Source organism: Thermobia domestica, chromosome 1 (genome assembly GCF_964235325.1).
Source record: "Thermobia domestica chromosome 1, izTheDome1.hap1.1, whole genome shotgun sequence".
Classification (NCBI taxonomy): Eukaryota; Metazoa; Arthropoda; class Insecta; order Zygentoma; family Lepismatidae; genus Thermobia; species Thermobia domestica.
In genome coordinates this window covers 78,508,449-78,526,433 of record NC_137454.1, presented here as the reverse complement: position 1 = coordinate 78,526,433, position 17,985 = coordinate 78,508,449, and the positions used below count along the sequence as shown (strand labels likewise).

At 37.0% G+C, this 17,985-nt stretch overlaps 1 protein-coding gene across 2 annotated transcripts in view; it reads left to right on the top strand.

The window, feature by feature from the left end:
• Window positions 1-4,388, top strand: part of Got2 (glutamate oxaloacetate transaminase 2) — a 41,176-nt gene extending 36,788 nt beyond the window's left edge. For both annotated transcript variants that reach the window (XM_081759829.1, XM_081759838.1), the window contains 2 exons: window positions 621-771; window positions 3,358-4,388. In XM_081759829.1, coding sequence (XP_081615955.1) covers window positions 621-771; window positions 3,358-3,480 — 274 coding nt within the window. In that variant the 3' untranslated portion in view covers window positions 3,481-4,388. The remainder of the gene's footprint in view (window positions 1-620; window positions 772-3,357) is intronic.
• Window positions 4,389-17,985: the final 13,597 nt, after the last annotated feature.

Genomic DNA, 17,985 nt, shown 5'->3' with positions numbered 1-17,985 from the left:
AAAGTTTCCTCTTCGGGGGGGGGGGGGCGATCGCCCCCCCCCTGGATCCGCCCCTGGGGAAAGTCAGTGGCTTAATCTTAGCCTAAAAAAATAAATTAAATAAATGAAGTACCCAATATGCGCTTCCTTATGTATAGAATTGTTCATTTTAAAGCTGTCCGACATTTTATATTCTATCTAATTTAGTTTATTCCTTTCACAAAAGTTGGCAAATATGTTTCCTGCGGAGCTAGTTTTTCTGTGATTGTCAACGTTAAATTATTTCAGATATCCATAAAATATAGTACAAAGGAACATTTTAGAAGTATGAATTGCAATAGAAGTTTCGCAGATAAAGAAAGGATTCCTATCATAATAATCAGAGCAGTGCTTCGTATTTTTAATAATAACACTATCTTAATTTCAAGCAACACATTAGGTGATGTCTTTCCATAAAAGGTTTCAGTTGGTTTGTACGTACTGGGTAACACGTATAGGTACTTGGGTTCATAGTGCTAGTGCTGATTTAGAATATTGATCGTGTAATGTATGAAGACTTTTAATAAGAGAAAAATGAATGTGATTTACTGTTCCGTGCACATCAACACCAAAATTAATGTTGTATATCTTCATATTTTTAGGTTGAAGGATGTAAAAGTCATGGCTGATCGTATTATCTCTATGCGAACACAACTCCGTGACAACTTGAAGAAAGAGGGTTCAACGAAGGACTGGACGCATATTACGGACCAAATAGGAATGTTCTGCTTCACTGGAATGAATCAACAGCAGGTAAAATAGTTCTTGCATTACTTGTATGTTGTTGTAAAGAATATTAATACGTATTTAAGAAAGAAGCAATTAAATAAAAATAATAATAAAACAAGTGTCTGATTCGAATTCGTCTTAGTAATTCCAAAGTTTAAATATATGACGACGGAATAGTCTTTTTCGTTTAATGTCGCAAGCGTGTTTTAGAAATGTTATGTAGTGCCCATTTGAAATGGGGAGAGAGAAACATACTATTGTAAGTGCACTAAAACGAGTTAAGTGTACCGTTTCTCTTAGTTGTCTGCTTAAATTTTCCGTTTATCTGTGTAGTGATGTTACCAAAACCTTTTAGAGGACATTCTTAAGCCCCAGCAAACAGATGATATAACTTTCTCTCCTTTCTCTGTAACTACAGGTAGTATTTTATGAAAACATTTTCTTGCTTATCTACTTTTTCTCCTTTGAGTTAAGCTAAAAACTTTTTCAGTCTCCCTTCATAGCGCAGTGCTCCAGCAAAGACTTTTTTAACCCACTCCTCGTTAAAATGTTTTTGGAAGGTTAGTCCACTTGGTATTCATTTTTCACCCTTGTGTTGAGACACTTCCCAAGTTTCGGGCCGTGTTCGTGTGTATTTTTGCCTCGCACGCAATTTCTGATTTAATTATCTTGTAATTTTACTTTTTTGTCTGTGAAAAAACGTGTCTTTCATCATCTTCAGCTACTTGCGGTGTATTATCAAGGAATGTTCCCGAAACCTTGCACAATATGAATGTGAAAGCTGAGCACCAAATCAACAGGCGAAGCACAGGCTGCGTGAGAATTCTCTAGAGAAAAATGCTTCAAGAAAGGCGGTAAACTAAAAAGTTACACTACTTGGAGCTTAGTGAAAGATACTTCTAACCAACTATATGAATAATAAGACAAACATATTTAGAATGTGTGGAATACATGCCTTGCGTACACGTGAGGTCTATAGATTTCTAGCTGTAAACCTTTGGGTAAAACGCGAAGAAAATGGGAACGTAATATGAAACTGACTATAAGTAATGTTAACAGGTCATACAATAGGAAGCAGGTTCAGTAACCAAGACTCAGTTTCTTTCTTCCACTTGCACCCAAACTTTTTATTCCGGCAAGAAAATACTTCTCAGTGCAATATTTATGGCAGCGTAAGTATGGCAGTATTTTCTAAGACATTGAAGATGAAAGCTTTGAAACGATATGGAAGTATTCCATACACAGTGTCTTTCTTTGAATATTAATAGTCGTTATCTAAGTGTGTCAGTCCAGTGACGAGCTTTTGTGATTGCAATGGTTTACCTTGACAGGGTGTCTTACATGGAAAACGTTTTTTAAAAAAGCCTGAAAAACCTGGATTTTTTCATTTACCAAAAGTAATTTACTTCTAATATGTAACTACTTTTGATAAATTTTAAAGAAATTGCTCGAAGAAAATTAATCTTAAAAATCAATAGGAAATAGAGAAAATGTTATACTTTAAAAAACTCCAGTCTTAGCATAGTATTTTTATTGCTCACAGAGTTGTGCAAGCACGAAGTACAGAAATAACCTGTTCAACTACGGTTGCTTCTTTATGTTCAAGGACTTCTGAATACTATCTTTGAGTCAGGCCTAATCTGATTGTACTAAAAATGTTAATTGTGAATCCTGAATAGTTTTATTCTGTAATTCGTTATTTCTCTATTTCTACTTTACTAGTCATTTCTTCTTTGTAGCATTTTCGTGTTTTTTCTTTTCCTTTTATTTATTTTTTTTTAAACTTTGTACATGTATTCTCCTACTTCCAGTGAATTAATAATAATTCATTGTATGATTAAATTTTGCAAAAATAAAGTAACTGTCCATTCTTCATCGAAGAAGAATATACAGTAGCATAACATGTAATCATTTAAATTAACATATGCTTAGAATTTAAATTAATTTTTAGAACTTCTCATATAGCAGAAACAAAATGTAAAAAGTTACTACTAGAACATTTATTTCAACTGTGCCCTTGCTGGCGCTGCTGTCGATATACGATTTCCCATACCTCCCTCGAAAGAGGAGGGACAAGTTGCTGCGACCGAGATCTTTCAATTGTTGGATGCGGTAGCGTTGCCACAATTAATTATTTCACGGACTTCGCTGTGCTGTGTCTTGTTAGCTATTCTAACTAGCCTACGATCTTCACTCGTTAATACCAAACGACTGAATGACAAATTGGCAACACAGCTGAGGTCATCCACTTCTTTTCTCTAAGCAAAAGGAAGGTTTCATCCGCCAGAGTTGGCGGGGGTGGGGCTGAAGTATAGTTCGCATATTTTCCGAGGGCACAGGTGGAATAGATAAGACTTAGTAAGAGCTATGAATCACACAGCTCTGCTTGCTTATTTAGTTACTGTACATTTTTTATCAACTGGCCTTCTGATAAGAGTATATTAACAATAACAACTTTGTTTAATATATATAGACCTGGAAAAAACGTGGAATTTAAAAACAAAACATCTAGTACACACTCTGAGTTGATCATAAATTTTATTGTAACATTACACTTCCCTTTATGTACTCATAGTTAGAATGCTCACTTTATTTTCCTTTCTTTTTAAGGTTGAAAGGCTAATTAAGGAATTCAGTATTTACTTGACAAAAGATGGAAGAATTTCAGTCGCTGGAGTCACGTCCAAAAATGTGGAGTACTTAGCACATGCAATGCATCAAGTTACCAAGTAAGACGTTTTAGTGAAACAAAGCGCAGACATAATTAATATCATTTGGAGTTCTGTGCAGTGTTTAGACTGGACTAGATATCATTGTAGTCACGTGCTACAGATAAGGAGGAATTAGTGATGCTTTGTGTTGTAGCAAAGGATTAATTGTCTCGAAAGAAAGTAGAAAACAAATTATCGCCATTTCAATTGGAATGATACAAATGAATTGCACTTGAAAATAGTCTTGTTATATATACGTATATATATCTTGTATAAATAACTTTATTTTGGAGAACTGTTTAGTGTCAAGAATTTGTACAAGTTGATACTAGTATTTTTTACTGCCATATTGGCATAAAGAATGTAATTATGGAAATATTGAATAACCTACATAATTGTCTAAAACATCCCAGTTCCAGTTTTGTGTAAAGATGAATTTTAAAGTGCGGTGTTTTGAAGGTTCACTCCATTAAATTGTGTACAAGAAAATTCAAAATCTAGCATGTAAAAGACACTGGCAAACGTAATACGATAAGGTATGCAATAAAAGCTTTAAGAAATTAAAATAACCTTTTTGGAGCGTACAATGTATATTTTCTTCATTCTGGTAGATCCAGAAATTTATCTTATTTGAATTTGATTGTAAAGCTACCTATGTGTTTGATATCGGCCGGGATTTGAATGGTGATTTTCTTTTGTGTAAGCTTTGGATTGCTGTAGTATATTTTTCCCTTCTATTTTTACTAGTAAATATAGTTATATGTGCGCCGATCATATTTTAGATTATTCTTTGTTTTTGCTAACGAAACTGATACCATGTTCATTCTTGCTTCCAATTTTCTACTGATCAGAATTTGTAATGTATAATCAATGGGCTAAATTAAATGATAATTGTTACATATATCACAATAAAAAAGCTTAACTTCCAAAGATTTTTTATCGTGTGTATTTGATTAATGAAATAAAGATTAACAAGATGACCTTAGTGATTCCGATACGTTTCTAAGCAGCTTCTCATCAACAAAGACATGATTTATTATCACCATAGTAAGAGCAAGGGCAGAAATTTTCAAGCAGCACTATGAGATGTGATTATTTATACACTGATCAGCTACCTAATATCGGATATGTCTACATTTGGTTCGCAGGACAGCAGTAATGCGGTTTGGCATGGAAATAGTGAGGCCTTATATGTGGCTGGAGGCATAGAGCACTACATCTGCATACATAAATCACTTAATTCGTGTAAATTCCACGATGTGTTGAGCTCTAACGTTCAATGACATCCAAAAGGTATTCAACTGGGTTAAAATCGGGTGAATTCGCTGCCATTGCAATTGAAATTTACCACTGCTGCACACCGTTGACCTTGCGACAAGGACGTTATCCTGCAGAAAGATGATATTACCAACTGGAGACAGGCCCTCCTGAATAGATGTACATGACAGCAATGACCTGCCGATAGCTAAAGTCGTGGCCAATCTAAGCTTGCAGTGACGTAAGCACTGGCCCACTCTTGTCAGAAGGAAAGTATTGTATTCATGCGCGCACAGCCAGCGTGTAAAGCGATGCGTAGGAATAGAGACAGAGTTTCCGATTGACGATCACATAGCAGTCAGTGACGTTCGAGGATCAGCTAACCAACAGTACAAAAGAAACATCCGAAATTTCTTTATCCGTGGAATCCTTGTTCCTTCCATTGCACCAAAATGTAAACACTCTCTGACCCCAATCAGAAATAAGCACTCTACAACTGAGCCACCGTGCTGTCATAAAGAATGGAAGAGAATGAAAGTGCTTACAAATGTCAGATCTTAAAAAAAAAATAATCCTTTGTTGTCTCTCTGGGCCTTATTCATTAGTTTTCGTCAACGCAATGCAACAATTACATCTTAATTTGCATATCAGCTATAATTGCTCATTGCTTTTTACGTTGCGTTGCGATCAGCAAATTGTACGATAAAAGCCTCTGTCTTTAATACATTATGGGAAACCTCGTGGTAAATAGGGAAACTTTAACGATGGGAATTATAATAGAAAATTGGATCTCAAAGTAAATTGTGCTATTTCTTATGATTGTTTATTTAGAAATGCGTAGTTGTTTGTATATCTCAGTTCTTCTCAAAAATGAGGGTAAATGTTGGTGTGGACCTACAGCTTATCATAGGTTCACAGAGGGAATCGAAGCTGGGTCTCTCGCACTGAAAGCGCGTACTCTAACCATATAACCAAGGAAGGTCAAGAACTTACGTAGGTTTTATATTATTTCTGTCGTTTACATTGAAGTTTGTAGAAAATGGCGATACAAATTGTATTCTAAAACTTAAAAACTTTTTTGTAAATCAGAATCACTATTAATTTCAGCTGAAATTTCCTTCACCGTGGGAGCCTTGTTGCTTCCGTTGCATCAAAATTTATGCACTTTCTGACGGATGACACGGTTTGTAAAAATCTTCCATTTTTTCCAATCGTGTACCTTATTTTTCACCCTGTCTCTTGTCTTTACGGGTGTTGACACCCCCAGGGGTGTAGCCAGCAGGTTTGTGTAGGGGGGGCCCGTCATTTTTGAGGGGGAGCCAGCTACAATGTACAAAGCCAAAAAATGTGTTGCTGCTAGTGTTTTTGAGGCCTGAAAGAAAGGAGAATTTTGGCTTCTTCTTCTTACTATTATTATTATTATCCATAAATTATATTCAAGATAGTTTTTATTATGCTTAATCAAGAACTACTGCCCGGGACCAAACGCTATACTTTTGTTCATAACTATAAAGGTAACCAAGAAAGTTCTGTCCTTTTTCGTGGAGGTCTGTGTTCAATTGGATCTCACACTGTGAGTTGAATGCGAGTGGAGATAAGGCGAACGTCAGTTGTTGGTGTGGGTATATCCAACATACTACCTGGTTGTGGCAATTCAGACACACCGTGAACTTGCGTCAAGACAGAGGGAACATGGGACATCCACAGAGCGTCATAAGAGCATGTATGCTGAACGAGTTCAAATGGAGGTCAAACGCCGCTGTAGCGGGACAGAAGATATGGCAGGCCTTTGGTGAGGGTGTCGTGACGACGCGGACATTGCGGCGATGGTTTAACAAGTTTAAGAACGATGACGAAACACCCGAAAACACCACGTGCCAGAAGACCAACACATGTACAAAGAGGAACTGGGACTACAGTTCAGTATGTGGTGAAACCATTCGGCAGCACATCCATCAACTTGTGAAGCACTACAAGTTGGGTCGATAGGTCTCTCATATTTTGACTCCGGGCCAGAAGGCAACGCGGCAGTCGCATGTGTTTATTTACTGTTTCCGAGCCATTTCTGGACAGGTCGTTGACATGTGATAAAAAATGTGCTCTATACGAACCTCCACGGCGCCGTCATCATTGGTTAGCATCCCATGAACCGATTTCAAAACAGCAGAAACCAGCACTGTACCAGAAGAAGGTCCTTCTGGTGTTTGGTGCATCGTGTATCGGGAACTACTACCAGCTGGTCAGAGTATCAATGCAACTGTGTACTGTCAGCAGTTGAGCTGTGCTCAACAAAAACTCAAAACTCTGGAGCCATCACTTCTGAATTTCAAATGGGTCCTCGTTTACGGAACAACGCTAAGTCCCACGTGGCTAGGATGACTCAGGACACAATTTTCCGCCTTGGATGGGAAACAATATTGCAACCACTATATTCCCCGGGTATTGAATCGTCCGATTATCACCTGTTCCATTCTTTGGACAAACACCTTAGAAGACGCCAGTTCAAATCCCTAGTAAAAGTCCAAAATGCACCTGATTTTCTTCGTTTCACGGCCCACGAAGTTCTACCGCGATGGATTGCATGGCCTTCCAGAACGTTTTCAGAACTATTTTTGATGGGAACTATTTTTGACTATTTTCTTCCAGGTTAGGTGACATATCGATGTTCGAAGGTGGTGGGTGAAAAAGCAACAAAACTTTTCTTGGTTCCCTTTATATTTAAATTTAAGACCTTGTATACAGAACCTATCTACACAAGATTGATTTTCTTTGAAATTTCACTTAATTTCTTTATGATTTCCTGACAAAAATATTTATTATTCGTGACAAAATAATAATAATAATAATAATAATAATATTTTATTACACTGAGTAGAAATAAAAGAGAGCGAATGAAATCCAAATTGAATAAAAGCATTGTTTCTCAACCAAATTTTCCATCCTCTATGTCTTTTAAAACACTTGTTAAAGCATATAAAATATACTGTACTTACAAATCAGTTTAGTACCTTTGTTTTATGGCTGTATTTGTAGTACTATGTTAAAACGTTTGTCTTCAAACTGTCAAATATAAATCGTAGTAAATTGTGTAATCTGCTGTCACAAAAAAGTATCCTATTTTTCGATCGGTATAAGGAAGAGATACTATACTATTTTTCGATCGGTTTGGAAAAAAATATTTCTCCATACTATTTTACCATAAATTATTAATTGTCAATAAACTTTGTTAATTTTAAATGAATGAAGCGAGATAATTTTACTATGATGTTTTAAAAGCTGGTCATTTGGGGGGGGGTAGGAAACCGTTTGGGGGGCCTGGCCCCGCTGGGTCCCCCTTGGCTACACCCCTGCACTTCTTCTTTCAAGAATTCCTTTTTGAACGAAAAAAATACCTGCCATATCAACGACACCCAGTGGCGTATTTACGATTTTGTTTCGGGGGGGGGCTTTGTTTGCTAACTTTTTTCGTGGAAATGTGAAAAATCTGCAAGATATTTCATTTACTTTTAAAATAGTAAATAAAATTTCGGGGGGGGGATTAAGCCCAGAAGCCACTCCTCTAAATACGCCACTGGCGGTACCTAACATCATCACTCACACTCTTACAGGGATCAACACGTTGTAAATATAAATACACGTTTAAAACAACGTGCCTTGCTTGGCTATTCAATGGGCTGCCACCTCTTTGTAATCGAAAATAACACGCAGGTGAACAGATACACTGAATTTCCCTTGCCATGTTGCACCTGTACAGCAGAAAACAAGCTATTTCATACATATGTATGAGTTATTATACTTCACGTATATTGTAGGTCTTTTATCAAATCATAACTGCACAATTTGTTCTACATAAAGAGTAATCTTCTTTAAAGTATGGGATTATTTGTTTGCTCGCATCGACAAACCGCATTGCTTGTTACAGAAAATGTTGCAGCACTGTGTTCATTTCTATAACTTTAGATCATTGCGTATTTGCGAGCATGCATTATGTATGTATTAACTATTTGTTGCTTCAAAGTACTAATAATTTTAACTATGTGCAGGTAAATGGAAAAAATTATGTTCTATAGTAGGAAACTCTTTCATAATGGTGCAGTTCCAACATTACTTGGAATTAATTACGGTTTGTGATTTGGAGCTGCTGAAATTACGTCACTGAAAACTCAGGTTGGCCACGAGTATAGTTCTCATGGCGCCTTCCACACACACACTACTGGGTCTATGGATTGCCATGTGAAGGTTCCCCAAATCATAATTGAGTTACCATCAACATGTCGTCATCCTACTGTGCACGTCTCGAGCAGCTGTTCCTTTGGAATACAACGGATTATGACCCGGCCATCGATGTAATGAAGGTAGTATCGTGATTCATCGGATTAGGCAACGTTGTGCCATAGCTCTGCGGTCCAATGACGATGCCCATTCCAGTTGTGATCAACGATGTCGTACGTTTAACACACACATGGGACATCGGCTGCAGAGCCCTATATCTAACAATGTACGGTGTATTGTGTTCAGACACTCATGCTCTATCAACTATCATTAAAGGCTACTGTTAATTGTACCAGTTCCCGCCCTATCTTATTGTACCAACCTCGATAATCTACGACGCCCAACATCTTCCACGCCTTGTGGTTTGGTGTTAGTTTCACCACCTTTTCCCACCTTTAGAAGACATTAACAACGGCAGTTCGTGATCAGCTGACAACTCGTGCTGTTTCCGAGATAATCGTTCCCAGTCCTCTGATCATCACAGTCTGGCCCCTTTCAAAGTCTGATATATCGCCTTTCCCATTCTACTCATTAGCATCACGCTAACTGATCAAGTGAGATCCGTGTCATTGTCTGGCGAGCGGTTCTATTGTGCCCCGTGTCTCTTACGTCAGAGCAATGACTTCGTTGAAAAAGTAGCGAATGACCAAAATGTTTTGACTGGTCAGCGTATGTAAAGCTTCCGACAAAAGGAGTTTTCATTGAAAAATTCGGCATTAATTAATATTTAAATGAATTAATGGATTCAAGTTAATAGTTACAATCATGCGTCAGTTTAGTGTCATTAGTAACGAAACAGTGTTGAGCCTGCTTGTACTGGCTGTACGGTATTTCGATCGAGCAAATTTAATAGTTTATTATATGATCAATTAGAAGTGTAGAAACACATCTATTTGATATACATCTCAGATTAGTATAGGTCCAGGGAAAAAAATGAACATATTGGTCTTTCTCTATTCTGAATGTTTCATGGAAAATGTATAATAGCGTATAATGATGCTTCTTGTAGTTATTGTTACTTCATTGTTAGTTATCAAAGTTTTACACAGTAGTGAACAAGTTTCTTTAATTTCTTCATTAAAATGCATTATGTAAAAGCAAAAATATGCTAGGAAAATCATGTTCAGGAATTGGTTTACTTAGTGGGGTTGTACTATTTTTCAGTGGTACCATCTTACCAGCTTATGGCATGATATATCTGCCAAAGTTACAGAATAGTCTGACAGAAGAAATTGCGATTTTCTTCTGTTACCATAATTGCAAGTAAAATAATATACCAACTCGCATCCTTTTTCTAGTAAATTTAGATTTAATGGGCTAATTTGAGTATAGCTTTCGGTAATGTCCAGAATATTGTGTTTTAAGTCAAGGAAAACTGCTACAATTTTGGTTTCTATTTTATTTATTTTTGAGTTTTATACCCAAGATTTTGGGAAACACTTTGCGCACTGGCGGAAGAACGTGCTTCGGCCCTCGGCATCAACAGGTCTGTATGAAATGGCACGAACTTTACTATAGGGTGTGAGGTGAATCCACACCTCATCAAGTGTAACATCAAACTTCTACCAATCATCCGCGGTATGACGTTCATACAGACTCCTGCTCTTGCGAAATCCATATGGATTGGGGGTTGATTGTCGCCTATGATGTGCGGCATTTGCTGGTCATAGCACGCTGTATGTGGGGATTTTTAGAGGTCGCTTTCGCCGAACCTCATGCAATAGGATATCCTGACTTCAAGGGAGTCCGGTTTTCAGCTGCTCGCGTCGGACACAGGACTGTGTGCATATTTCCGTATGATACGATTGACCAATTCCATTTCAAATCGTCCAGGCTAACCACAATTGGTCCCCATCATAGTCTCAGATTTCATTTATTTTTTTATATGGGATCAACATGCAATATTATTAGACCCATATTTTTTCTTTTTGCTGAAAAATTTTTTCCTTCGAGATACAGCCTTCCAAAATGGCCGCCCTCCTCTCGGATTGCTCGAAAAACTGAAAAACATGTCAAATTAAAAGTTTTGTTGTAGAGAAACGAGTGTACTTAGTAACATAATCGCAATAGCAGGAAGAGTATAAAGTTGTATGTTTCGGTGGAGGGCCAAAATTCGTCTATTGGTCCAATAGAAACCGCCAATTCATTCGCAATGTTGCCAACTTTGATGAAATTTTTGCTAACTTCAAACATTTTTTTTCTGGCCTCACGAGCAATATCAACTATCTGCTTCTAGCATCGAAATCTACTACATAAGGTCTCTTGAAAATGTAAACGACTTACGTTTCTGATTATTACATCCCACGTTATAGCACGATGAAAAGCTGAAAATTTCATTAAGACGCCATTTTCTCAAAAACCCCACCTTTTAAAAATCGGAATTTTTTACATGTATTGAAGAAGTACCTAAGTATTTACTATCCGTTAACCATTCATGCGGCTGCAACCCCTAACATTCGCAATTAATTATTGAAATTTCGATGTTTGTACTTGAAATGTAAATATTTCCTATGGGCACTTAGGTCCTATACACAAGGCAATTTGAAAGGAAGTATGAAAATTTTGAGAGATGAATCCTGACATCAAATCCAGTAGATAAGTTCCTATAAACATTAGTAGAATTCCGCTTCGTCTTCGAGTTACAGGGTTTCCAACGCGGGAACAAAATCTGCTCGCGACAATGGAAAATAAAATATAAATTTCGTGTTAAATCAGAAACTATATGTTAAAGTTATGATGAAGTTCAGGAAGTTGATTTGTATCAATATGAAAATTTTTACGTGCGTTGCAATTCGGTTGGCAGTGTTGCCAACTTGCTAGAATTTTTATTTCTTTCCAAATGATACTACGTGGTTTTTATTTGATATTTGGTATTCATTAATGATTGCAAACATCACATGAAGCACAATTTTCCCCTCATCACCACAGTTTTCGAAAACTTACATGTATTTCATTAAAAGGTTTATCTCGTGCGTTATTGATAGTTTGCAACATTACGTGTGAATTTCGCTTGATGTTTGCCATCATTAGTAAAACCAAAATGTCGAATAAAAACTACGTCTGTGTAAGCTGTAATAATAATAATAATAATAATAATAATAGAAGAAAAAATATTTTTTATTATTGCAAAACCTCTCGTAACTCCACGCATCAAGTTCGAACTTAATCAAGAAGTTCTGCTGCAACCACGAAACAGTTTATTACGAGATTCGGTGTCGTGAACATCGTCCTAGTGTTTTCTGGAACTATGAAAATTGTTTTCACTGGTAACATGACATTGTAGTGCACTAGTTACAGTGTTTGTGTGAATAACAATGGGGAAGTCCTACACAGAGAAGAATCCGTTCTCCGTACAGCGGTATATTGTACAAATATACGGTATCCTCTTGCTTACTATAGAAATCAGTACGGAGCATACGTTATCCGTATGCTACATAGGCACTGCCCTTCGATGTTACATCATGCCGTTGCAGGATGTCTGACATCTAACAGTTTTCCGTATATCACATGCATATACTTATGTTACCTTCGTCAGCTATATGTTATATACGTCCATTTGTATGTGAGATCCTGACCGCCTACATTGTTTCATACAGAAAGTACGTATAGATGGAACACTTATACAGACAGTATTATAAAACATGCATTTTCAGTTATATGTCTGCTGTGCGTTGTCCAAAAATTACAGGAATTACGCATGTAACCTATCTTTTTAAGTGCGTCACCTACAATTTTTTTCTCAGTGTATTACAGTAGGGACCGTATTAAATGTATTGATGATTCTAAAAGGCAGAAGATAATTGTGTACAGAAAGAATTCTTGACAAACATTTTATCTTGCGGTAAAATATATGTATTGCGTACAGCTCGTTTTGCCAAAACGTAGTATTAGGAAAGCATGATTATTCGTGTAAAGGGTGCTTTGAATATTTACCGTGAACAACGTGAATGTGTGTGATATATTGATGATCACGAAAGATGATGTAAATATGAAATTATTCACCAGCAAGATAAAGAATTTGTTCCTCTGAATGTAGATTTAGAAACCATTAACCAGACAGTTAACATCCTAAACATTAATGTGCCCCTATTAAAACGGCCGTTATCTGTGAAACCTAGACTACGGTGAAGGATTCATATCTCAACATTTTTCATAATGCCTTTCAAATCGCCTTGTGTACAGGACACAAATAATTATCCTCCCCTAATAGTACGTTTGGGCTGACACGCTGTACGCAATCCATATATTTTACCGCAAGATAATATTTTGTCTAGAATTCTCTCTGTGCACAATCATCTTACGGCTTTTAGCATAATCAACATATTTAATACGGTCCTTACTGTAATAGGACTTCCCCATTGTTATTCACACAAACACTTAACTAGTGCACTACAGTATCATGCTACCAGTATAAACAATTTTCATGGTTCCAGAAAACACTAGAGCGATGTTCACGACACCGAATCACACAAACTATCAATAACGCACGAGATAAAACCTTTTAATGAAATAATGTAAGTTTTAGAAAACTGTGGGGATGTGAGGGAAAATTGTACTTCGTGTGATGTTTGCAATCATTAGTGAATACCAAATATAAAATAAAAACCATGTAGTATCATTTGGAAAGAAATAAAAATTCTATCAAGTTGGCAACACTGCCAACCGAATTGCAACGCACGTAAAAATCATGATATTGATACAAATCAACTTCCTGAACTTCATCATAACTTTAACATATAGTTTCTGATTTAGCACGAAATTTATATTCTATTTTCCATTGTCGCGAGCCGATTTTGTTCCCGCGTTGGAAACCCTGTAACTCGAAGACGAAGCGGAATTCTACTAATGTTTATAGGAACTTTTCTACTGGATTTGATGTCAGGATTCATCTCTCAAAATTTTCATACTTCCTTTCAAATTGCCTTGTGTATAGGACCTAAGTCCCCATAGGAAATATTTACATTTCAAGTACAAACATCGAAATTTCAATAATTAATTGCGAATGTTAGGGGCTGCAGCCGCATGAATGGTTAACGGATAGTAAATACTTAGGTACTTCTTCAATACATGTAAAAAATTCCGATTTTTAAAAGGTGGGGTTTTTGAGAAAATGGCGTCCAAACATGGCGTCTTAATGAAATTTTCAGCTTTTCATCATGCTATAACGTGGGATGTAATAATCAGAAACGTAAGTCGTTTACATTTTCAAGAGACCTTATGTAGTAGATTTCGATGCTAGAAGCAGATAGTTGATATTGCTCGTGAGGCCAGAAAAAAAAGTTTGGTTAGCAAAAATTTCACCAAAGTTGGCAACATTGCGAGTAAATTGCGCGATTCCTATTGGGCCAATGGACGAATTTTGGCCCTCCACCGAAATATACAACTTTATTCTCTTTCTGCTATTGCTATTATGTTACTAAGTATATTCGTTTCTCTACAATAAAAGTTTTAATTTGACATGTTTTTCAGTTTTTCGAGCAATCCGAGAGGAGGGCGGCCATTTTGGAAGGCTGTATATCGAAGAAAAAAATTTTTTCAGCAAAAAGAAAAAATATGGGTCTAATAATTTTGTATGTAGTTTCTTATTTTAAAAAATAAGCTAAATCTGAGACAGTCGCGTGGACCACCCTGGACGATTTGAAATGGTGTCACTCGATTCACAGTGGCACGACCTACACGAAAATTACGCACTTGATACATTTCTAAGTACAACGTCGTGAACAGCGTCGGAAAAAGCCACAACCAACCAATCTAGAATCTCTTGTTTGAATGGCATCAGACTACGCTTGACCACACTGCTCTACTGCGTGCTAACCGTAAATTTATTAGTTGCACAGATGAAGAGAGAGAGAGGGAGCGAAGACGATGTAAAAGGTAAATAAAAGAATATTGATAATCACAGGAATGCATCCTTTTTTCTCTCTCTTGTTCATTCTTTCTCCTTTTCTAGGGAAAGATGTGGAAGAGAGAAAAGGGGAAAAGACAAGAAAACAAAAATCGACAGTCAACTTCTTTCATGGTGCTTCCCTCTCTTGGTAAATAATAATAATAATTACTTCTGCTCCTCCTTTTTAGCTGGATTCTCTTTTCTTCTAGTTTCCTCCTCTTCTCAGAATGATCGCATAAAGAGAAAGCAAAAATACAGACTCTTACTTCTTCGTCTTCCACTTTTCTCTTTTTCTTTGTACGTGATCTCGTGCAAAATGCCGAGCTCCTTCGTGGCTAAGTGGTTAGCATACGCGCTTTGGCGCGGGAGACCCGGGTTCGATTCCCGGCGGGAGCTCAAGTGGTTCGGAGTCCACGTTAATTAGTAGGTCCACGTCTCATGTAGCCTCGCTGCTGAACGGGACGTTAAACTCAAAATCAACTCAACTCGTGCAAAATACCCAGAAGGAAGTAAAGACGACGAGAGAGTTTTAAATTATTTTCTTTTCCAGAGAAGAAAAACAAACTTTTTTTTTTTTTTTTTAAGCTCTATAGATTAATGAAATATTCCTGTCTCCCCATCTCTCAATGCTAGAAATACAATATTGTAAAACTCTTGTCCCATATAGGTTGTAGGTAGAGCAACGTAAGAAAATGAGTGTCCGTAAGAGGCTCTTACTACCGGCTTTCATTATAAAAGTCTCTATATAACAGTATCTACAGAAATACTACAAAGTTGTTCTTCTCTAAATTTGTTAGATTAGAAATAGGTAGTAGGGCCCCGTAGCAGGCTAAGCAGAGTGGCGAAAGAAATCCCCAAAGCTCCGTGGCAAGCAGTGAGGAGGTTAATAGTCCAGAGCCCCGTAGCAGACTAAGCCAGGATGAGAGGAATAGCCAAGAGTCCCGTGGCAGACTAGAGGCTTGAGGTTATGTTACGCCTAATGTTCCGTAGCTAGCAGTAGGAGGGACACCAGGGAACTGGTCATGGTCCGCTGGTTGCTGCCGAATTTATAGAGCTCCAGGCGGCGTTGGCGCTGCTACTCCGATGTCATCGTCTGCTTCGTAGGAGGAGTCAGAAGTCCGGCGTCTGCTAGTTATAGTGAATCCACGTGGTGCGTAGCATCCTTACGTAAAACCATGTAGTGGTATTTGTAAACACAAGCGAAAGGTATTGTTTGTACTCAATACCACATGTCATATTACAATATATTATGTTTTCAAAAAAGAAAACAAATAAAATTTTTGAATATTTTTTTTTCTTTCTCGTACAGCAATATTAGGTATTGCAGATAGAAAATTGTTTATTCAAAAATATAAAAAAAGAGGGAAAATGTACTATATCTTTCTTTCTTTCTCTCTCTCATAGTTTGGCAAGAAGAAAAAAACTTGATAGGTCCTTGTTTCAATCTCAGCTCGCAGAGCCAAATTAAATTCAATTTTATTCCCAAAATTAACCTCTTTTTCTCCGTTCTTTACATTTCATTTTTATACTGAAATTAAAATAAAAGTGGAGAGAGAGAGAGAATATGAGAAACATAAAAAGGAGAGTAACCTCCCCCTTTCATACACTTCTCTCATATTTCCTCTTCCTGCTTCATCGGAGAAGTTTGGCTGAAAATGGTGGAATCACGAAAGTGGGAGAGAAAGGGAGCCAATAATTTCAATGTTAACTTCAGGGCCGGATTAAGGAGGAGTTTTAGGGGGGCTATAGCCCCGAGCCTCCAGGTGGACAAGGGCCTTCACTCTGATCTAAATCGTAACTGGCTATCTAAAAAGAATCACAAAGATACAATCATCATAGAATAAAATATGAAACATATTCCCTTAACTTCTTCTACTGTATTTTCACAGAAAAGTATTACGCGAAGTCAGCAGGGGCCACATAGTTTTTCTAGCCCCGGGCCTCCAGATGGGTTAATCCAGCCCTGGTTAACTCTTCCCTTTTATAAACAACTCAGGACTCGCTCTCCCGCATCCTCTCTTGCCTTAGCATTGAAAGGGACTTATTGCTCTTTTCATATAAAAATTGGGGGGAAAAAGTCAGGATGTAGAACTTACGGGTCTTCTCAATAATATCCTTTCTTCGTTCTCCTTTCTCCGGATACCACGTCTCGTATAGCCTCGCTGCTGAAAGGGACGCTAAACTGAAAATAAAATTTTAAAAAATTCCGGATATACGGAAATCGTTTTTCTTTGATTCTGAGTTTCCCTTTAATACTTCTCCTTAGAGATAGAGGCAGGGAGAACGTATTTTCAATATTTCCTCCCCTTTTAATAAATATACCTTCCTCGTCCCTTCAATCTAAAAAAATAGTTCCCCCTCTCTCTGAGAAAAAAAAATTAAATTCATTTTAGTTATTTTAAAAAGTTTTTTCCTTCTTTCCTTTTTTAGTGTGAATAAGGAGAAAAGAAAAATAGAAGAGGGGTGCATGCACGGTTTTTGTTTTTGTTTCCCTCTTTCCTTCTTTTCCTTGTAACTCTTTCCAGGATTCTTTTCCTCTCCGAGTTTTTTGAGAGAGAGAGAGAGAGATAAGGAAGAGGCGGAACAATACAAAAAAAAAAAAAAAAAAAAACTTCATTAGTGAGATGAGAGGGAGGGCTCTTTTGCACCTCTTTTCTGATTTCCTCCCTTCCAAAATTAAAGAAAATATTAAATTTTATTTGAATCTCCCTTTTTCTTTCTTTCTTAAATTTCCGCTATATCTTTCTTTCTCCCTTCCTCCCCTTCACTCTTTCCAATGCAGAGAGAGAGAGAAAGATAAAATAATACAGAAATTCTGAGAAGAGTGAATGAAGTTGAAAAAATGTAACAAAATTAAAATCTTAAGAGATAGAAAACAATAAAAATATAGTGACTTTTTAAAACGAGTTCAGCCGAACTTCTTCGATATATATATATATATATATATATATATATATATAGTGAAAACCCCCTTCTCTTACTTGTCTTTGAGTCTCCCACTTTCTCATTCCACTAGTTCGATTTTCGGTACGGATGCTTGCCTAAAATCGTCCACTGAAAAATACTTTTTTTCTTTTTTAAAGTTAGCTAATTTCCTCTTCCCAGTAACTT